Source organism: Notechis scutatus, chromosome 3 (assembly GCF_049901735.1).
Source record: "Notechis scutatus isolate UNSWTSFEM ecotype Mainland chromosome 3, rNotScu1.2, whole genome shotgun sequence".
Taxonomy (NCBI): domain Eukaryota; kingdom Metazoa; phylum Chordata; class Lepidosauria; order Squamata; family Elapidae; genus Notechis; species Notechis scutatus.
The window spans coordinates 68,600,238-68,623,729 of record NC_142011.1 but is presented as its reverse complement, the minus strand read 5'-3'; the positions used below and the strand labels follow the sequence as shown (position 1 = coordinate 68,623,729).

At 36.9% G+C, this 23,492-nt stretch overlaps 1 protein-coding gene across 1 annotated transcript in view; it reads right to left on the bottom strand.

Moving 5' to 3' along the window:
- Positions 1–23,492, bottom strand: part of PATJ (PATJ crumbs cell polarity complex component) — a 165,981-nt gene that overhangs the window by 32,133 nt on the left and 110,356 nt on the right. The window contains exons 30-31 of the mRNA XM_087960374.1: positions 17,266–17,357; positions 10,077–10,149 (exon numbers count right to left, since the gene is read on the bottom strand). Coding sequence (XP_087816500.1) covers positions 10,077–10,149; positions 17,266–17,357 — 165 coding nt within the window. The remainder of the gene's footprint in view (positions 1–10,076; positions 10,150–17,265; positions 17,358–23,492) is intronic.

Sequence of the window (23,492 nt, the reverse complement as noted above, 5' to 3'; positions counted from 1 at the left end):
GAAAAGTGATGCATTAATTTTAATGGTTACTGTTAGCCAAGTGAAACCCTGATTCCATACTAGCTTTACTGTCAGTATTACTGTTTAACATTTTCTTCTTTTGATGTATCAAATATCATTACTTGTATAATCTCAATAGGAGTATTAATGTGAACAGAGATATTTTGAAAGTTTCCCACCCTACATGTTATAGTTCTCATTTAAAACTTCACTTCCCACATCTGATGGCATTATATTTTTTAGAAATTTAAGTGTAGTTGTTAATCACATTTTAAAAGCAGAGGCTGATATGATCCTTACAGATATACTTTAGAGATATACTCAGGCAGGCTGGCAGGCAATCGATCATTCTTTTTCCTTCAATTATTGAAACATTTCTTTTATAAGCAATGTATACTTTGATAAATACTGTGGAAAATAATTCCCTTCTCTGCAATCACGTTGACTGATAATTTTCTCTTTGTACCCATATGCCTCTGTTGTGTTATTCACACAGCCAAACAAGCTATGCAAATTCAGGAAGACATCCTGTTTTAAGTAGTGCAAAGAGATTATACATTCATCCACTAGAAACAAGGTTTGGTGATAAATTAAAAGAATTTTCAAATCATATCAGACTCACTGATTATAATCCATTTCTGGTCATACTTGTAGAGACTAATAATAATGCAAAGAACAGCTTCAACCTCTTATCACCAAGGATTATAGAAATCTCAGGAGGAAGTTGAAGATCCTAGAGATATAGGTGGCAATTCTGTTCATTTTTCAAAGAAGGCTACTGACAGACTGTATACTATTATACTAATATAATATAATATAATATAATATAATATAATATAATATAATATAATATAATATAATATAATATAATATAATATAATATAATATAATATAATATAATATAAAATATAATATAATATAATATAATATAATAATATAATATAATATCTACTATTGACCTCATCCCTTTCCTAAGAGGTCTGTAGGGGCATGCATAAACACACCAACGTGCCTACCGTCCCTGTCCTATTGTTTCTTTTTATTTTTCTTATATGTATCCATTTCATGTATTTATAACTATGTTTATACTTATGCCTGTTATCTTATAATTGCTTGACAAATAAATAAATAAATAAAATAGAATATAGTGTTGAGAGGGATTTAGTTTCTATCAGCCTCAAACTTTAGTCCTGCTTTTTCACCCTGCTCTTTGTACTTTCCGTATTAGAGCATGGTTGTGTATGTGCATGCATGCCTTCAAGTTAGTGTGGATGCGCAGTGACAACATGGACATGTTCCTGAAGTTTTCTTGGCAAGATTTCAGAAATGATTTGCCATTGCCTTCCCTAGGGTGGAGAGAAAGTGACTGGCCCAAGACCACTTAGCTAGCTTTGTGAAGGAGAATTCAGTCTCCCAAACTGCAGTGGTGGTATTCTACCAGTTCTACTCAGTTCTGCTGAGCCAGTAGTGGTGATGAACAGTGGAGACTGAACCAGTTCTCTCTGCCGCTCTGCTGTTCGGCCCACCCGCCTGCCCGGGCTCCCATACTCACCTTTATCCTCTGTTTTTGAAGTGCAGCTGCTTTGCGCGGCACAGCAGCGTGCTGCGTGGCAGCTGCTGAAGTGACCAGGAGAGTGCAGGCTTGCAGGAGGCGAGTTAGAACACCTCTGAGCCTGCACAAATGCCTCTGTGCCCGCACAAAGTGCACATTTGGTGCACACATACACACAAAGTGTGTGCATGCACGCAAAGCGTGCCCACCAAGCCACACCCACTGAACCAGTGGTAAAAATATTTGAATCCCACCACTCCCAAACTGGCTCTTGAATTTTTTTAAATTTTCAGATGAATTGTACTCTAGGGTATAGAAGTACCTGGTAATCTGGCTGAACCTTACGTATTACCTCAGAGAAAGGCTAGTGAATTGGTGAAATGCTAGACAACTGGAAAAAGTTATTTCCTTCACAAAGAGAAGAAAGGAGAATCCAGGAACTAGAAGTATAGCTTCTAATTTTTTAAAAAAAAGTCACTGTACTTTGAATTGGTAAGATCATTCTTTAGTACTTTGACCAATTCTGGAACCTCCAGGGCATCCTTAAAGATTTAGAGCAAAGGTCTTCAAACTTGGCAAGTTTAAGACTTGTGGACTTCAATTCCCAGAATTCCTGAGCTAACATGACTAGAGGAGGAATTCTGGGAGTTGAAGTCCACAAGTCTTAAATCTGTCAAGTTTGAAGACCCCTGATTTAGAGAAATAACCAGTTCAGAGAAGGGTAACACAAATGATTATGACAATAGAAATTAAGTCCTATGAAGGTATGTTCAAATGACTGAATAAGAAAATTACAACATTTTTCAAAATCTGCTTCCAACATGGTAGAGCATGGGATACACAATAATGAATTAAAGTTACAGGAAGACAGATTCTGACACAATGTTAGAAAAATTCCTAAAAGTAGACCAGTTAGATGGGAGAACCAATTGCTCTGGAAACTGACAACTGCAAATAGACTATAATAGTGCACTGGGCAGTCTGGTTGTGTTAGGGTTTGGGAATTAACCCCTAGAAGAGTATTGCAGCAGTAGTCAAGCCAGGCAACCAAAGGAGAGTGGAAGGGCCCCAGAGTATACACACACTGAACACAAACACTGTTTGTAGTTTAAATAGTTTTTAATCCAGTTAGAGTTTAAGCATTGTCATTCAGTCCATTAAGTCATTCACAGTATTTCCATCCAGTAAGACTCACTAGTATAGTCCAAGTTAAGAGTCCTTGCAATATCTTTATCAGCCGATAAAGATATCTTCTCCTCCTCCGGTTTCACTCTCCAGAGAAACAAACGCTGGATATTCAGTAGAATTACGTAGTAAATCAGCAAACAGTAGCAAACAATAACAGTTCAGTCACAGCACTCACAGTCAGTAATCACAGTTAGTCGCAGCAGCACACAGTTACAGACGCAGCAGCACACAGTTACAGTCAGTAAGCTTTCCAGCTTCTAATGCTTCCTTATATAGTAACTTCTAACCGCACCCTTAATCGGCTAATTGCCTGCTGCATTGTGCTTAAAGTGATAAGCACTTAAACCATGATATCTAAGTTTTATATATTTATTCACCCAAACCATATTTGGTATCAATGTTATACCTAACATACTCCCCTTTTGGGTGAAATAAATATATAATACCTTTACAATCTAACCCCATATATTTCACAACTCTCCTGGTGCTTAATGGCACCTTGGGCTTTAGTAAAATTATCAGCTAAATTGTCCTCCGACATACAGTACTCTAGCTGAATCATCTTACTTCTTACAGATTGTCTCACGTTTAGGTATCTTAGATCTGTATGCTTGCTCCTTGTTTTTACTCCAATATTTGTGGCCATTTGAATTGCTGCCTGATTATCTTCATGAATAATTATAGGATAATCTACAGTTATACCTATATCAATTAACATTTGTTTATACATTATTAATTCTGTACATAACAATGATAAACAGGAGAATTCTGCCTCCATAGTAGACAAACTTATATGCTGTTGTCTAATTGACTTCCAGCCTATTAATGTCTTACCCAGCATTATGGCTGTTCCTGAAGTCGACTTTCTAGTGTCTCTTTCTGATGCAAAGCTAGCATCTGCATAAGCACTCAAAATTAAATCACCCTTTGGTTCTAAATACAATGAATAATTCATTGTCTTTTTAAGATATCTTAATATCCTCTTAGCTGCATTCCAGTGTCTTTCACATGGTGCAGAATTGAATCTAGCCAACTGATTCACGCAGTACGATATATCTGGTCTAGACCAATTACTAATATAACTCAAACTACCAATTAAAGATTGATAAATCACCTTATCAAACTCAGGGCTTTGTTCATCAGTGTTGCTAAACTCCTGACTCATTGGAGTCTTAGCCGGCTTACAAAGCTCCATCTTGTAATCTTTTAGCAATTTGCTTATCTTATCTTCCTGAGATATCTTAAAACCTTTCCTTGTTTTCTTTATATTCAAACCGAGATACTTCTTTATCTCCCCTAATTGCTTGATCTTTATTCTCTTTCCTAATGATGTTATTATTTTATTTGCTTCATCATTAGTTTCAGTTATCAATGCAATGTCATCTGTGAATAGTAATAATAATGATACTTTCCCATTTGTCTCCCTCTTAAACAGACATGGATCGGCTAAACCAGCTTTAAATCCTATATTGTCTAGTTCCTTTACAATATACTGGTTCCATTCATAGCCTGATTGTTTAAGACCATAGAGACTTTTCTTTAACAACCAACAATCATTATTATCCTTATTTTCACTTTTAATACCAACAGGTTTTTTCATATAAATAATATGTTTTAATGGGGCGTGCAAGTAAGCAGTTTCCACATCTAGATGGTTAACTATATAGTTTTTACTAGCTGCCCACACTAAAGCTGCTCTCAAGGTTGCTGCCTTAAGACTAGGTGCAAACACCTCATCATAGTCATTGGCATTCTGCCTAAAACCTTGGGCTACTAACCTTGCCTTATGGATTAAATTACCATCTTTATCTATTTTTACCTTAAATATCCATTTGCAGTCAATGGATTTATTACCTACAGGTAATTTGGCATTTTCGTACACCTTCATATCACTTAATGAATTCAGTTCCTTATTCATTGCTGCATACCATTTTTCTTTTTCCTTATTAGGATACTTTTTAATTTCTTCAACAGAATTAGGAACTTGATTAATCTGGCACACTGTGTTAGCCTGGTACCTATCAGGCGGTCTAGATACACGTGTAGTTCTTCTGGGAATTACAGGGCTTACAGGAGGACTTTGTTGAACTACTACCTGTTCATCTTCCTCATCCTGTTCAGCTATTGAATCTGTTTCTTCCTTTATGGGCACTATTTCATCCTGTATTTGTCTCTTTACCTTATTTTTAAAGTTACAGGGATAACTAATGGGATTTCTATAGGATTCAATAATTACATCTTTATTGGCATCCTGTTCTAATTTCTCCCATCCTTCATGTTCTAGAAATTGGGCACTAGCACTACATAACACTTTAGATGTGCCTTTCTCCCAAAATCTATATGCCCTATGGTTTGCCTGATAACCAACGAAGAAAAATCTTTTAGCTCTATTTTGCCCTTTTTTTCTGAGTTGTGCAGGAATATGCACCCATGCTGGTGCACCAAATGTGTGCAGGTAACTTAGGTCAGGTTTCCTGCCATGCCACCTGGTGAATGGTATTTCACCTGTTGTTGTATTAACAACGTTGTTCAATATGTTATTAGCACACATTGTAGCCTCCCCCCACAAAGAATCAGGTAACCCAGAATCATTTAACATTGTTCTAACCATTGCCTGTAGTGTTTGGCCTCTTCTTTCAATAAAAGCGTTATGTTCTGGCCTGTATGGAGCAGACTTCTTATGCTCTATTCCAGCTATCTTAAGTCTGTTCTGGAATTTGTTATTAATAAATTCCGTGCCATTATCTGTCACCAGGGTTAACAGTTGTCGTTTAGACTTTCTTTCAGCAAACCTAAGCCAATTGAAAAAAATGTTGATATGTTTCAGTTTTGCTTTTCATTAAATAGCAAAACCCATATCTAGAATAATGGTCCATAATGCTCAGTATATATCTAGCACCCCCCATACTGGGTTTCTTTGGACCTATTATGTCTGCAAATACTACTTCTAAAGGTTCTTTTGTTTTGAAACCATTTAGCCTATTTGCAGGCAATACTTTGCTCTTATCTTCACAGCAAACATTACAACGCAAATATTTATCACAAGGTTTTAACCTTATTCCTTCAGATAACTCAACTGTACGTTTTAGCATTTTAAAATTTACATGCCCCAAACGCCTATGCAATAAATGGATACATTCTTCATGAGGCTTTATATTATTAAATACAGTTTGAGCCTCCCCTTTCTTACTATTATCTAAGACATATAATGTTCCATTTAAAGCTGCAGTTACCCTTTTGTTATCTTTTTCAATTATGCAATTATTATCTTTAAAAGTAATTACATAACCTAATTTATCTAATACCCTTACTGAAAGCAAATTAAACTTTAGTTGCGGTACATACAACATTTTTATATCCTGGTTTATGTACGGACAACGTGCAAAACCTTGACCTTTCGCTTTCAGGTTCCAGCCGTTAGCAAGAGATATATGTTGAGAACTTTTAGACATTTTTATAAATTTTGTCTTATCTCTTGTGATGCAGTGGGATGCGCCACTGTCAACCACCCATAAATTATTCTTCACATCAGAGTTGCTAAACGTGGCTAGTTCAAATGCTTTCTTTGGCTTTTTACATTCTGGCTTTTTCTCTTTTTGCAGAATCTTGCCAAATGTCCTCTGCCTCCACAATTAAAACACTTTTTAATTGTGTATGCCGTTGAAGATAAATTCTCTTCTTCCAGGTGCTTTACTTTGCTTTGCTGGTTTCTTTCAAGCTTTGAAGATAATTTCTCTTCTTTCTTATCTTCTCTCAGCTCGTCACGCTCACGCCTTCTTCTGGCTTCTTCTAGTAGCCTGCCTGTTATCTCGGTTAATGAGAGGCTTTCTTTTGGCAATACCTCTAACGAAGTCACATAGTCATCATAGCTTTGATCTAATGAAGATAATATTATGTAGACTTGTTGCAGTTCATTAAATATAAGCTCTTTTTCTTGCAATTCTTGAAAAATGCTCTTCATACAGTTTAAATGAACTAACATATCTCCATTCCTCTGAAGATGCGTTCAAAAAAGCTTCCGTGTAAGATTTATATGTGCTCCTACACTGTCCCGAACATAAATCTTCCTGAGGTTCTCCCAGCAGTTTGCAGCATTTTCTTCTCCACGAATATGGACAAGCTGCTGATCACAGAGAGTCAGTCCTATGATGCATAAAGCCTGCTCATTCTTCAGTTTAAAGTCTTGTAACTTTTCTTTATCATCATCATTAGCAGGATCCCAGCTACTCACATCTGGTGGGTTTGCTATAATGTCCCACAAACCTTCTCTGCGTAGAAGTAAACTACATTTCATTGACCATGAAACATAGTTTGTTCCATCCAGCCTGGATATCATGGACAGTTGTGACAAATTTACTTGTGCCATTACTCTTCAGATATTTTGACTATTTTAAACTAATTAAAACAGTTTGTTTATACAGTAATGTGCAACTCACACCAACTCTCTCTGCTATATCCTGGTTAGTTAGACTATGCTGCTGGGCCCATAACCAATGTTAGGGGTTTGGGAATTAACCCCTAGAAGAGTATTGCAGCAGTAGTCAAGCCAGGCAACCAAAGGAGAGTGGAAGGGCCCCAGAGTATACACACACTGAACACAAACACTGTTTGTAGTTTAAATAGTTTTTAATCCAGTTAGAGTTTAAGCATTGTCATTCAGTCCATTAAGTCATTCACAGTATTTCCATCCAGTAAGACTCACTAGTATAGTCCAAGTTAAGAGTCCTTGCAATATCTTTATCAGCCGATAAAGATATCTTCTCCTCCTCCGGTTTCACTCTCCAGAGAAACAAACGCTGGATATTCAGTAGAATTACGTAGTAAATCAGCAAACAGTAGCAAACAATAACAGTTCAGTCACAGCACTCACAGTCAGTAATCACAGTTAGTCGCAGCAGCACACAGTTACAGACGCAGCAGCACACAGTTACAGTCAGTAAGCTTTCCAGCTTCTAATGCTTCCTTATATAGTAACTTCTAACCGCACCCTTAATCGGCTAATTGCCTGCTGCATTGTGCTTAAAGTGATAAGCACTTAAACCATGATATCTAAGTTTTATATATTTATTCACCCAAACCATATTTGGTATCAATGTTATACCTAACAGGTTGAACTTGATGGACAAAATGACTCTTTCCTAAACAGGATTCTATGTTTGTGTCTATGGAGATTCTCAATCATCTAGGTCATGATTGTCCCAAATATGCTTTTTCAAAAGGCAACTGGACTTGTAGACATTTCTCTTTTCATCCAAGAAGCTTTTCAGTTCTGACTGAATAGTGGAGGATGAAGGGATCTATATTCTTTGCAGTCATCTGGTCATTAGCTGTCATTCTGAAGATCATTGAAGCCACTTGGATGTTTATCTGCTTTCTCTGTGTGGACTATGTAGAAAAGAGGAGATAGGTGGAGTTGTACCTCTCCCCCTCGGATGAGAGAGGGCTGTTCAACCTTAATGTAGATGGCCTCTTTGATTGCTCTTTCAAACAAGTGGTCTAGATTTTGCTCTCTTCGAAAGAGTGATCTTTGTCTTTCAAATGCAGATGGACTGTTGAATCTTGTCCTGATGGGTTTGTTCTTCTATGTTGTGCCATGCGTTTGTGAAGTGGTTGTTTTGTTTCTTCAGTGTACAGATCTGTACATGTTTCATTGCATTCTACTGCAGGTACCACATTGCTCAGTTTTTTCTGGGTGTTTTATCTTTCTATGTATGATTCTAGGTATGAGGAAACCTTCGATAATGTGGTCAGAGTTCCAGGCAGAATCTGGAAAGTGCTGTTATCATTTTCAGCCGCCTTCATCCATTTTGCTGCTACTACTCTGTCTTTTGTCATCTTCCTCCCACAACCACATCACACAGTTGCTTTTTTCTTGGCTCCCTCCTCACTGTTTGCACTACTGCTCTGCTTTTTTTTTTTCATCCTCTCTGCCTGCTGGCATGAAAGAATGCACCGTCAGAGCCAGTCAGGAGCTTTCTCTAGCTGCCAGCAGAAAAACTGCAGTTTTGCACATACCAAAATCTTTGTTTCTTCAAATGGTGATTTCTGGTTAAATAACAAAAGAACATCTGATCCAATAGAAAACTATAGTCTTCTGTCATGCATAATGTCAGAGAATTGTGCTTGATGTAGAAACTGACTTTAAGAAGACCAAGCTTCAGCTCATTCTGGATAAACAGCAGCAATAATTTGGAAATTCTTCTGAGTTTCTTTGTTTAATGCAGGTAGTTTTTGAATTACAGCCAAAGTTTGATGATGCTAAACAAGGGAACTTATAACTGGTCCTTGGAGTTATGGCCATTGCAGTGACCCTGCAGTCATGTGATTACAATCTGGATGCTCAGTGCCAATCTCATGATTGCAAAATCACAGCAAGCTGTTGCTCGTGATTTCTGACATTTTCTGCTGGCTTCCCATAAGCCAAGTCAATGGGGAAGCAAGCAAGATTTACAAGTTGCTTCTCCCACTGCTCCTTTTTTCATCTACCCTACTCTGTAGTGCCTGGCCACAGCCTTCCCGTGCCATCCATGGCAACTATCTGCCCACAGTTCTCATCTGCAAGTCTGCTTAACTAAAATTCTTGCTTCTTCCTGAATGACCTACAGTTACAATGACAATTGGGACTGCCATCACTAAATTATATGATTACATGATGTTGTGCTTTACAACCGTATCACTTAGTGACAGATTTTTCTGGTTCCAGTTGCAGTCATAACCTAAAGACTGCCTGAATTTAAATGATGTCCCATTCTTGCTAATTATACATTATAGGATAACTTCATAAAAATCTACAGAAATTATGTTGGGCCATATTTGACAATGAAATTATGTTTGTGAATGTACATAACCTAGTCATTCCACTTTTGAATATGTAGATTACATGCTATTATTATTTATTATTATTATCAACATTTATTATGGCTTCCCACTTGAAAAGACTCTAGATAGCTTACTGTCTGTTTCTCTGCCTCCTTCCTAAGGCTGAGGGAAAGTATATTTTAACTCCAAAAGAAACTTTGCCTAAATATCAGTTTTAAGGTATTGCTGCTATCAAATGAAATAATTTTGACTTACTTTAAAAAAAAATCAATATAATATCACAAATGCAAGTTTTCTGTCCAAATGATCTCTGTCTTTAATGGCTCTTAACTTACATTGTGGAAATGTTCGTTCATTGATTACACCACTTAGTAACTGTTCTTCCTGTAGCCAAAGGATATTTTCTAATGCTCACTGTTAGGGGTAGCGGAGGATTTAATTATATACATGTTTGAGATTATAGAAAGCTAATTATGATTAATTGTTCTCATTTATAACACACTGGAAAGCATCTTACCTCATTGGAAGACTGAGTGCAAGAGGGTAATGGAAAAGGAGCTACAGCCATCTGGTTAAATGCATCCTCATTGCTAACAGCCAAGAGAAAAAATAATTGATTAGTCAAACTAAAAGGACAACTCACATTCAATCTCCCCCTCTGCCCTTTCTCTAATGAATTATAGTTGTTTATCATATTTACAATTTCCTTTCCTCATTTCAAAATACTAACCAAATTGCTATGTCATCTGTGTTTAATATTTGCCTCCAAAACAACGAGAAGAGCATCTAAAAAGCAAAATTAAGAATGTATTCCTGTCCCTCCATGCTGATTTACAGCAAGGCAATTAAGATGCTGGATATATAGATACCATTATTTGGAGAAATGTAGTTCATTACCATATGTTCAGTTGCAGACAATTAACACAAGACCCTTATGAAAAAACAAGGGATATTCCCCAAAGGATGGTGTGGATGCTCAGAACAATCCTATTTCAAAAGGTCTTCCTCTCTGGATTATTAGATAAGGATTGGAAAAAGGATTTGGAATTTTGTATGTTGACTATGGTGAGAATTTTATATGCCCATAAGACATGATGAGTGAACACATACTTGTTTAATGTCACCCAAGAAAGAACAAGAAAACATATAATAGCTAAGAATGCCAGCAAATAGAGAAAAGGAAGAAAAAGAAGACGATGGTATTTAAAGAAGAATTTACAAACACCAGAGCATTCAAGAATAATAATGGAAGAGATTTAATAGAGGCAAATTAAGTTAAGGAAAGACTTTTAGAAATGGGAGATGAAACCTTTTACAATTGAACTGTAGACAGGCATTCTTACGGAACTTTTTAAAGAGGTTTTTAAAGAAATACAGTATTCAGTATTCCGGAACTTGTTTCTGCTAGAAAACAAAATGGCACAACGGGCAACAGAAGAGTTGTCACAAGGAGTTGAGATGAAATTTTACTATGTTTAAATTTAATACATTTATATGGCTACCCATCTCATTTGCATGAGTCTTGGTGGCTTAGAAAAACAGAAAGGAAATATTGTATAATTAAAGAACCAAAACTGAAAAACAGCAGAAACAACATAAAATAGCATAACACCCCCAAAAAATAAATGATTGAGCTGCTTACAGCTGCAAAGGTGTTAGCTAAAGTGCCAACAGCTCTAACTTGATAAATGTGGACAGGACTACCACATGGGCTAGAGACTGGAAAAGATCACTGTATATAACACAATAGATACAAACTCAAGGTAAACCACACCAAACTTGATTGCAGGAAATACGACTTCAGCAACAGAGTGATCAATGTCTGGAATACACTACCTGACTCTGTCGTTTCTTCCCCAAATCTCAAAAAATTTACCCTTATACCGTCTACTGTTGACCTCACCCCATTCCTAAGAGGTCTATACGGGGCATGCATAAGCGCACCAACGTGCCTACTGTCCCTGTCCTAATGTTCCTTTTTATTCATATCCATTTCATGTATTCATAATCATGTTTATACTTATACCTGTTATCTAATGCCTCCTTGACAAAATAAATAAATAAATATGTTAAAGAAGGGAGTTGCATGAGAAGAGTCTAAATGAACCATGGCAATACTTCTCATGCCTACAATGTTTTGAATAAGATCTTGCACAGAAGAAAACATCCATGGTTGATGAGAGAAAAGATAAATGAATGGGCAGCCATGAGATCAGCTGGCTAGCTTTAGCTGGATCAGGGGGAGAGCAAGAATGTTTAAGGAGGAAATTAACCTTTGCTTTATTGATGCAGCCAGGCCTTTGATCACATACATCATGCCAGAAGATGGAATATATTAAGATTATGGATGTGCATTCAAGATTTCATTCAGAAATATCTTGAATGAGAAACTACTGTAAGAACTGAGTGTTGTACAAAGCTTCAGAATAATAATTTTTTTAAAAAAAGGATATAAGGGAAATAAGACAGGAAATCATTAATCTCCAAATCTGTTTATAGTACAGCAAGGTAAACATGGTAGAATTGGAAGAAATTGAATCAAATGGGAGATTTTCAGCCAGATTTAGAGGATAGAGGTTTATCCTAGACCAGTGGTGGCTAACCATTTTGGGCTCCTGTGCCAAAAATTGTGTGCGTGCTTGCATGCTCACGCTCGCCAGCACCCAGAAGGCAATGCACACCCCTCACGCCCCCTATGCAGGCTCATGCAATCCCCACCCACCCATCCCACTGCCCCCTTACTTGCACTGCACCTCACATCTGATTTTCGGTGGGTTTGAGGCCTTTTTCAGTCTCCCAAAGGCTTGAGGAAGGCTTCTGCAGGCTTCTGGAGGCTTTGCAGACCGAAAACTAGCCCCATTTCATCACTTCCGGTATTTTTCTAAAAACAGGAAGTGATGAAACGGGACTAGTTTTCATCCTGCAAAGCCTCCAGAAGCCTTCCTCAAGCCTTTGGGAGGCTGAAGAAGGCCTCAAACCCGCCAAAAATCAGCTGTGAGGCACACACATGTGCAGTGAGGTAAATTTGCCTGCAGCTTGCATGCTGGCACAAATGGCTCTGCGTGCCACCTGTGGCACGCGTGCCATAGGTTCACCATCACAGGCCTAGACATTAATGAAGAACTAATTGATTTATTCTGGACAAAAAGAAAGTGGGTGGGCTAACTGTTCCTTTGAGAAAATGATCAACAGCCAGAAATTCAAACATTTCAAACATCTGATACAAATGGAGGATGAAAAGTGGAATATGGAGTAGAAAAAGCAAGATTGAGAGAAGTAAAAAAAAAGAGATAAATATAATGAATAAAATAAATGAATGGAATCAAGGAAAGTCATTAGAAAAACTATGCATATTCACTAGAGTCATATGATTGGCCCGGTCAGAATCCCATCCAATGGCTATAAACTAAATTTGGACATGAGGTTCTAAGAAGGAAATTAAAAGAAATATTAGGCAGACCCAGGATGCAACTCAGTCATTCTCTTTGATTCATGACTCCTGCTTAATGAGCAGCTGGCAATAATGACTAGGAGGGAATTTGCACAGTTTTGTCTTGTGTGTCAGTCTGCCTGTTGCCCTGCTAAGAATCACTCATGCCAGATTGGACTACTAGAGTTGCATTCCTCATAGAGATGACCTTGAAAAACTTCAACTGATACAGAATGGAGCACCGTGGACAGTTATGTACATTCCTAGAGCATTAAAACCATTCGTTGCCAATTTGCTTCTGGGTCCAATTCAAAGAGAGGAAGGAAGAGAAGGAGGGAGGGGGAAGGAAGGCAGGCATATAGCTTTCATATATGCAGAAAAGTTCTATGTGTTGGAAAAATCAGACAAAATACTTTTCACTTGGAAGTCAGTGATATGCATTGAGAACAAAAACCGCAACATTTCTCCATGGCAAGATGAACAACTCTCTATTGGATTGCCATTTTGAGCAACAGCTGCATGTCTGGGGTGACAAATGTTTAATGTATTCTTGGCATCTGCCATTTTCCATCTCCATTAAAACTGCATTGTGTGTGATTTTAAACTGGCAATACTCTTTAATCACATAAGGTCAAATTCATCATCGAAATAAAACAAAATTTAGGTCAAAAGCTTCTCATTGTCTAGTTGGTTGCACTTGTTGAGATTTTGATGTCTGCTTCAAACAAAACTGTTCCATTACACATATATTTTAAACAGTAAAATAAGCTATCTTTTGTAGAGAAAAAATGAAGCATTTGCCTTTTGTTTTCCCATTCTGCAACTATTAAGCAATATAAAATTAATGACTGAATTATGAGGGGAAAGAGAAGTTATTCATGAACTATCTTTGATTTTCTTTAAAGTTAAAATGTTAAAATAAAAAGGAAAGGAGCTAGGAGCCCTTTGATCTTATATTTAATTCAAACATTTTGTTTAGGCAGACATCACTTTCCTAAGGTTACTTTGAGCATGCTCAGGTCTCTTTATTGCAAACAGAATATCAAATCTCATTGCTAACAAATGAACATGCTCTGTGTCATTCCCCCTAGTTTCCACTATCTCCTTCCAATTCCTAAACTTGCCAAACAACATTAATGATGAGATGGAATTCTCATGAATAGAGTGATAGTAATTAGGTTTCCATCTTGACATCCTACCAGGGACTCCTTTTTGCCTGTGAACTTTTCTCCTTTGAGGAAATGGACAAAATGCTGCCTAGATTGTCCTCTGCAGATATAGCAAAATTCCTGTGGCTGAGCATATTTGCCCATATGGTGACAGGGAGATTGAAAACTTCTTACATATTGTAAATTTTACAGACATTCGAATGATTAGATGAACCTACACATTGTATCTCTAATAGATAAAAGATTCTTCTTTTGCAGTTATATTCCAATTTAAATACATAAGAAAAGCAAATATATTTAGAGTTACAACAGGACCAAATTTCTTTTGGTTGTTTAATTTCTTGCATCACAAGTAGGCACAATGAATGCATCCAATTCTGTATATCTGTTTGCCACGCTTTCTCCCAACCCATTTCTCAATTAAGCAGCAGGGAGTAAACTTTTGTACATGACATTTAATTTTCAATAACTGTGTAAAAGGAAAAGGAGGCTGGAAGTAAGATCATTAATCATCCAGTCTTGGAAGTCTTGGAATAAAAAGCGGAGAGGGTTTATTTTAATAGTACTGCTTTTCCTTTGTAGTCATGACCTGTCCATAGTAGAGTTTAAGATTTAACTATATATTAAGTTATATTTCAAAACAAACATATGTTGTAAAGATTAACTCAGCAACAGTATTTACCATACTCGGTATTATTCTTTGGGCAGTATTAAAATCTGAGTATTGGAAAGAGACTCAGAAACAGCCCTCTTCCATTATTTTTTTTCCAAACAAGAAATAAAACTAGCATTGATGGTGTTACCTAGTTTGGCTAATGAAACATCTGCAAAAAAACCCTCACCAAGCTCAAAGAGCACCAAGGACCCCTCATTTCAATCCTGCACTACCAATGTTCTCCTTTATAAGAAACAAAACATGTGTAGACTAGCCTTCAACAATTGGCTGGTAGGTACAACACATCTGAAAGTACCGGGTGAGGGAAGAATGGCAAAAAATTGTTTTGACATTTTCCTAAAAAAGAGCTAAAAGCCAAATACGCAATACAAAACAAATAAATAAATGTACTTTCCCCCAGGGTTTTTTGTGTTTTTCTTCAACTGCAAGCCACTCAGAGTTGTTACAACATGTAACAGTTAAAACACATATGGTAGAATAATGTAAATGACAACGAAATAGAAGTTTATTGTTTACTTATATAAGTAAATAAAATTATGAAATGACACAATATATTAAATCAAGAAAATCCCCTCAAAATAAATTGGGTTTTAGACCAGTCCATCAGACATGTGACTAGTCTGATCTCCACAAGGAGGTTATTCCAGAACGTGCTGCCAATGTGCTTCAACACTGGAGGTTTTTAAGAAGGAATTGGACAACCATTTGTCGAAAATGATATAGGGTCTCTTGCTTGAGCAGGGGATTGGACTAGAACTGTGATGGCGAACCTATGGCACGCGTGCCGTAGGCAGCACACAGAGCCATTTGTGTTGGCATGCGAGCCGCAGGCAAACTTACCTCAATGTTCATGCGCGTGCCTCACAGATCATTTTTGGCCGGTTTGAGGCCTTTTCCGCCTCCCAGAAGTGACGAAATGGGCCTATTATTTGGCCTGCAGAGGCTTTTTTTCAAGCCTCTACAGGCTGGAAAAGGCCTCAAACCAGATGAAAATCAGCTGTGAGGCACAGTGCAGGTGGGGGGGATGGCAGCAGGGGAATTTAGTGTGCAATGCGCAGGGGGCATGGGGGGCACACATTGCCTTCTGGGTGCTGGTATGTGAGCATCACGTGCCAGCGCACATACAATTTTTGTCACAGAGGTCCCAAAAGGTTAGCCACCATTGGACTAGAAGGCCCTTCCAACTCTGTTATTCTCACCACCATGGGCTCCTTCCACTTCATATAAGTATGGGACCACCACCACCTATTCCCCACAAGATCTAATGGACCAAGACAATCCTGGTGAAGGTGAAGGGTCTGGAGAAGGTGCTTCTGCAGATACCCAGCTAAGCCTTGAATGGCTTCAAAGATCAACAGCATCACCTTAAATTATCTAGAAACTGGTGTGCATGTGCACACCCGCAAACAACTTCACACTTTCTTAATAGTTTCAAAAATATAGAGAGAAAATTCAGCTGTTTACTTATTTCTCCATCCCAGAAGCTTTTTTTTTTTTTGAGAATCCTATTTTGAAGACAGCAAAGTCCACATTTTGGATAGAGAGGTCTGCTGGTTTGAAAGAGGGGTCAAAGAGGCCATCTATGTCAAAATTAAACAGCCCTCTCTCAACAGAAGGGGAGAAATATGACATCATCTATCTCCAGTCCAGAACACAGTCCTTTCAACAGTTCCAAGAAGGCTGCACACCCATTTGCACTACTCATGACCCTGATGATACTGATAAACCTTCAGGTGGTCTCAAAGACATCCTAAAACACAGATGTCAAACATGCGGCACCATGTTGCCCTCACGTGATATTTCATGGCTTTTTCCCCTTTGCAGAGCTGGGTGGGTGTAGCCTGTGAATGACGCATTTGGCCGCGGGCTGCCAGTTTGACACCGCTGCGCTAAAAGAATGCAATTGAACAGCTGTCTGCAAGAAATATAAATCCTTCCATTCCCCATCCAGTCAGACCTGAAGATGTTTCTTTGATGAGAACGAAATGTCTTTAAAGAAAAACATGAAGGTCCAGTTGCCTCCTGAAAAAGCACCTTTGGGATGTATTGACATGTTATATTCCTTTACTACAATTGGCCTAAACACATTATTAAGCACAGTTATTCTTCCTTCACTTTTTCTTCTTTTCTAAAGTACAGCTGCATAATGAAGAATTCTTCAAATTCAAAAGCTTGACTGTGCAATCTCCAATTAGCCTAATGAAGTTACTGCCTCAAATGAATTTCTGACTTTTTTCTCTGCATAGCTTATGTGACAGCCTTCACTTTTGGCACAAAATAGTTACAAAACATTTAAATATTTTTCCCTTGACTAAACATGTTAGCAGCTTTCAGCTTTATGACAATACTGAATCTTTTATTTATCACTTCCCAGTTCAGGCCATTAATTCTTGACCTCATCAGCCCAACTGTTAATGATTATCATTCTTACCGTATAAATACCAGTTTGACCTTTGATGGTGCTGTCTTAATTATCGCAGAAGCATTCTGGTGACTCCTCCCATATAAAATCTGGTTATTTATCTGTTTTGTAAAGAACATTTAGCACAGTTACCAATTAAAAAGAAACAACAGGTCCACTATTACTTTGTAATTTTATTACATTGGATAGCTCCCCCTCCCCCTTTCTCTCAATCTGATTTTGAGTTACAGCCAAAACAAAGAAAAGCAAAGGGTAAGGTGGATAAAGACACTGTAATTTCTTTCTTGAAAAACAGGATGTTTCTGGTTGTTGTTTTTTAAAACACTGCATTAGCCAATCATCTGAATAATGCTGATAATCAACAGGAAATAATTATGTTATTGCTATAATTTGGGGAGTAAGATTGATTGCATCAACATAATTTGGGGCATATGCCACTTCAAACAATATTACTGAATGTATTAGAAATGCTGCAGAATAAAGGAGATTTAAATCTTCAGTCCAGGAACCTATTATATTAAGTCAAGCCATATTGGAGCTTTAACTTAGTTTTCCGTTTTCCTTTCTAAAGTCACAGATCAGCATTACAGAAGAGATGTAAGCTCACCAGCAGATTCATTAAGGCAATGCGTTCAAATACACAAAAGGCAAAAAATAGTTAAGGCTAATCTTTTTCAAGGCATCGGCTTGGAAATTTGAAATCATGGCAAAATTCCATGCAAAGCAAATTTTAACTTTTAGGTGTGTCTTTGCAAACACTCACAGGTATGCTAGCAGCTTTTTTAAAAATCTATTTTTTGTACAATTAAATTTCTGAGGCAGAGAAAGAGAGAACACACACAAAACGATTGATTTAATGAGCCCTATTTGCATGCAAGATGTGCATGTGTATATTATGCATCTTATGACACTGTCAAGATTAATAAATGTATTGGGATATTAGTTGCTACAAAGATGCTTTTATACATGGGAAGTAGGAAATCTAGGAATGGAAATATAAAAAAATTAAGGCTTTTTATTATAGCAAAATTTAAAAAAATACACTGTAAGGTGGAAAATATCATTTTCTATATACCGAAGTCAGAAAGAGCTTGAAAATCAAATAGTACTGTTATTTTCTATAGCTAGAAGCACTGTGAAAATGTGTTAAAACTGAATTGAGCTGTAATTTTAAAATAAATTATTGATGAAAGTGGGGAATTACATAAAATTAATTGCTGGATATATTGTATACATTTTTGTAAAGGTGATTCTTTTTAGGACTTCTTTTTAAGCTCTGAGTTGTGCCTTTTTAAATATAAGCAAAAATCCTTTCACTGAAAGTGTCCCATGTACATATGCCAAGGGTATAAGTTGGGGTGTCAAACTCGCGTCTTCATGTTGTCGTCACGTGATGTATTATGATTTCCCCCCTTCACTAAATCAGGGTGGGCGTGGGCGTGGCCAGCACATGACACATCCAGCCCGCAGGCCGTGAGTTTGACAACCCTGGTTTAAGCAAAACATGCTGTTCATTTTCAACAGCCAAATCTGATGTCACAGATTGGCACATTAAACACCTGCAAACTCTCAGGTGTAGATTTAATCAAATACAGGTGGTCCTCAATTTACGACCAGTGTTGAGCAAATTTATGCTGCTAAGTGAGAAATTTATTGAGTTTTGCCCCATTTTATGACTTTTCTTGCCACATTTGTTAAGTGAATAACTGTGCTTGTTAAATTAGTAACACAGTTGTTAATTGAATCTGGCTTCCCCATTGACTTTGCTTGTCAGAAGATCATTAAACGGGATCACATGATTCCCAGAAGACTACAATGACCATAAATGTGAGTCAGTTGCCCAGCATCTTAATTTTGATCACATGACCGTGGGGATGCTGCAATGGTTGGAAGTGTGAAAAATGGTCATAAGTCCCTTTTTCAGTGCAGTTTAACTTTGAACAGTTACTAAATGAAGTTGCATGTTGAGGACTACTTGTAATGCTTCTAATGAAAAGTCAGAAAGTTTGATCTTTATTGGCAGGATGCAAAGCTACTTTAAGTATTATGAGCCATGGTGGCACAGTGGTTAGAGTGCAGCACTACAGGTTACTTCTGCTGCTTGCTGGTTGCCTGCACTTTGGCAGTTCAACTCTCACAGGCTCAAGGTTGGCTCAGCCTTCCATCCTTCTGAGGTGGATCCAGATTGTTGGGGGCAATATGATGACTCTGTAAAACTGCTTATAGCACTGTAAAGCGGTATATAAGTCCAAGTGCTATTGCTATTATTGCTAATTTTATAAACTATGAATATATGTCCCTAAAACATAAACACACACACACACACACACACACACACACAGCATGTTGTGGTTTCTTCTGAAAAAAACAAAACAAAGCTCAAGCATTTTGACATTTCTTGCTGGCTTCATGGAAGAATGAACTATTGTTTACTCTAATACTAAAATCTACTGATTTAAAGGCATTATATTAAGTGAAACGCAGGCAAATAGGAAAAAGAAATAGCAAAGTTTAACGGGAAATAAGATCAATGAATGAAACAAAGTGGCCAAATTATGAACAAAAATTAAAAACATTAGTTTACCTAGACAGTTCCAATTGTAAGCAACAATTTTAGAGCAGATGGCATCGTATATATTTCGCTGAAGGGGGATGTGGCATGTAAGATAATGAAAACTAATAGGTGAAATTTAAGGAAGAGGATGTTATGGCTGTGTTTCCTGAAAGGAGCTCTATTAGTCTGAAAAATTATTTCCTACTACTAAACTGTTTGTTTTCCTTTTCTAAAACTACTTAGTTTAAACTGGGCACTCGAGGTTAACTCTTGATTTCTGATTATTTTTGATCATATGTTTTTCAAGAACGTTTACATTTCATTATTATTATTTTCATTCTCTGGAGAAAATTTATGCAAGAATTAATAGTCTACCCTTTAAAATTAATCTTATAAATGCTTTTTAAATGAACTATGTATAATTAATTGGATTTTAGAACAAGTTGATTTAATTACTTAATTACCGTAGTGAAAAACAGAAGAGTATAGACAAATAATTTGGGGGAGAAGTGTTAAATAAGATAATTATTACATTACCGTTATTGTTATTCTCTTGTTTTAATACTTTTTCTTTGAAATAATAATAGTTTGCAATGAATCAGTATGGCTAGCTATTGTTGTAACCCACAAGCTAAAATTCTGCAAATGAAGAAATACAGAGTTTATGTCAGGGAATTTCAGTGAGGAAAGTAGGTTTGATATGTTGGTGGTCCCACAACACTTTATTCTGCCTCTTGCAAATTTGTTTGAAATGCTGTGTGAAATTATTGAATTTATTAAATTTGTGTGTCACACATTTTGTCTAGATCAATGTAAATAAAAGCTTTTCTCAATATTCTACAGTATATGTTGTGTATCCATACTTATTTACAGCACAAATGGGGTCATTTTAATATTGTTTGGGTTCTGAAAAAGAAGTTTAAGACATTTATTAAAAGTAAAAGTTTTCCCAAGAAATGTATAAGTTAAGGGCATTTTCAGATAACCTCGTGTTAGTTCTGAAGATCCTCTAAAAAACAGGCCTGTCAAACTGGGGCCCTAACCCTAACCCGAAGATACCAAAAACTGATGCACAATTAAAACCAGAAGTTTTTCTTTTAGACACATCAATTGAAAGGAAACATGGGACTTTGCTCTTACTGTGTAGATGATAACAGCAGCAAGACTTTTATATGTACAAAGGTGGAAAGTTACACAAAATCCTATAATGTAAGAATGGGTTGTGAAATTAATGGAGCTGTGTAATGTAGAAAAATTGGCCACTTTGACAAAAAGCAAAAATTGGCTAGTTTTGCTTTCATTTTGAAACCCCTTTTGGATTTCTTGGCTCACAAAGGATGGAAACACAGATTTGTAGATTTGATGGCTAGATCTGCTTCGATTATAGAAATATTCTGTAATGTAATTGCTTTTGTTTGTTCTGCATGTTCTACATGTTATGCCTTTAGTTTTTGTTTAAACTTAAGAGTAAGAGGCAAAATTATTATATATCTGTATCTGCATTGAAGAAAATGGAAACTTACTCTTTTTCTATATCTTTTTTTTCTATTTCTTTTCTTTTCCTGTTACACCTTTAATTTTTTCCCTCTTCTCCCCATTATTTTTTATTTTATTCATTTTGGAAATTTAATAAAGATATTTTTAAAAAATGCAATTTGTCTTGACATACCTATCTATATCAATCTTGTCTAATCTGTTAATCTTCAGATCTTTTGCATTTCAGCATAGGCCTACCAGATCTGCCCAACAGAAATCCAATTTTTAATATCTTTTTGCTGCAGTCTGATAGTTGTTAAGATGCATTAGATCTACTTCAGCTCCCGTTATCCATCAGCTCTCATTAATTTTAGGCGACATGATCAACATATGCGAAGGCCCCACAAGGAGATTACAACACACGTGAATAAGACAGTTCCATATGATTGCTCCACAGATCACATCGTTGAAATTATATTGAAAAGCAGTTATTTTAAAGTGTGAAATTTCTGTAAGCGTTGAGTGTTTTTCTGAGTCTGAATTCTTTTTCTATTGGGAGAAAGAGTGCTCTTTAAAAAAAGCCTGCATCTTTTTTCATCCAGTGCCTTCAAAGAACCTTCCTTTTTATCTTATTAATGCTTGCCAGACTAGCATTGTCTCCACATAGCAGATGAGCAATTGAAAATGAGAGAGAATAAATAGCTTGCCTATCTGTACAGAAATGAACAGGTTGCTGAAATGTATGGAAGGGTCAGAGCTCAGTAGACGCATACAGGAATATGTTTGGTAGAAAGTTAAATAGCAAAACTAAAATAATGGAGGCCTATTGAGAATACAGACTGACTAACTATAGAGCAGTTTTGTATGTTCTTATCCATGTACTTTTTGGATTAGTTAGAGTACACTTTCCTACAATTCTTATTGTAAACATGCCTTTTGCAGCTCCACTAAGAGGTCTCTTGGGCTAGGTGTTTCTGTTTCTGATCGCTGAGTGTGAATTTAAAATAAATCTTGGGGCAACACTTTTTTCCTGAGCCTGCAATGTCTATCATGAGCTAGCTGTTGCAAACACTAACTTGGTTAACTATTTACTGTTTTTATAAGACTACCCAGAAGTAAGTTTCAGTAAGGTTTTCCTATTACCCTTAAATACTTTTATGGCATGGATCCAGGCTATCTGGAGAAACATTTCACTCCAATGGCATTCTCCTGCTCCACTCATTCCAGCACAAGAAGCATTTTGCGGGTCCCATAAACCGAGGAATTGCAGCTGGCAGGGTCCAGGGAAAGAGCCCTTTCTGCTGTGGTTCCTGTCCTCTGGAGCATTGAGCCCCCTTCCACCCAAGGTAAGATCTTCCCTTACCCCTTTGGCCTTCTGAAAGGGCCTGAATCCCTGGCTCTGCCAACTGGCTTGGGGCACAATGGTGGCTTCTGATTCTGGGGGTGGCCAATACATTAGATAAAATCCTACTTCCAGCCTGTTTACAGACTGTTTTTTTAATCTAATTTGTTGTTAATGTTAATGTTTTAATTTAATGCTTTATATTTTAATATTTCTAACTTTTCCATTATCTATATTGTTACTATAAACCAGAGTTGCTTGATAGTGAGACAAGAGAGATATAAATTTAATAAATATAAGTTCTAATATGGATCACTGTAAAATAACTGAGCACAGAATGCACCTTCAGCTTTTAATACTAGCCCAATAGAAGGAAAAATGTATATAGAACAAATATTCCAAATAAAAGATATCCACCAAATGGAATTGCTACACTCCACACATATCAATTACATTGTTTTATAGGACAGAGAATACTTCCAAGTAGATGTCTCTAAGTACCACAAAACTGGGCAACATATTCAGATAATAAAATCCTTGCCTGAAAGCATCAGGAACACTTTAATTACTCTGAAGTCTAGGTTGAGACATAAAAATTGATCTGTTTTTTGGGCAAAGGAAACATGTAGAAGGTGAGCAGTTTATAACTTCCCTATCATATAAGGGATGCGATGGCTCAGTAGCTAAGATGCTGAGCTTGTTGATCAGAAAGGTCGGCAGTTTGGCGGTTCGAATCCCTAGTGCCGCGTAATGGAGTGAGCTCCCGTTACTTGTCCCAGCTTCCGCCAACCTAGCAGTTCGAAAGCATGTAAAAATGCAAGTAGAAAAATAGGGACCACTTTGGTGGGAAGGTAACAGAGTTCC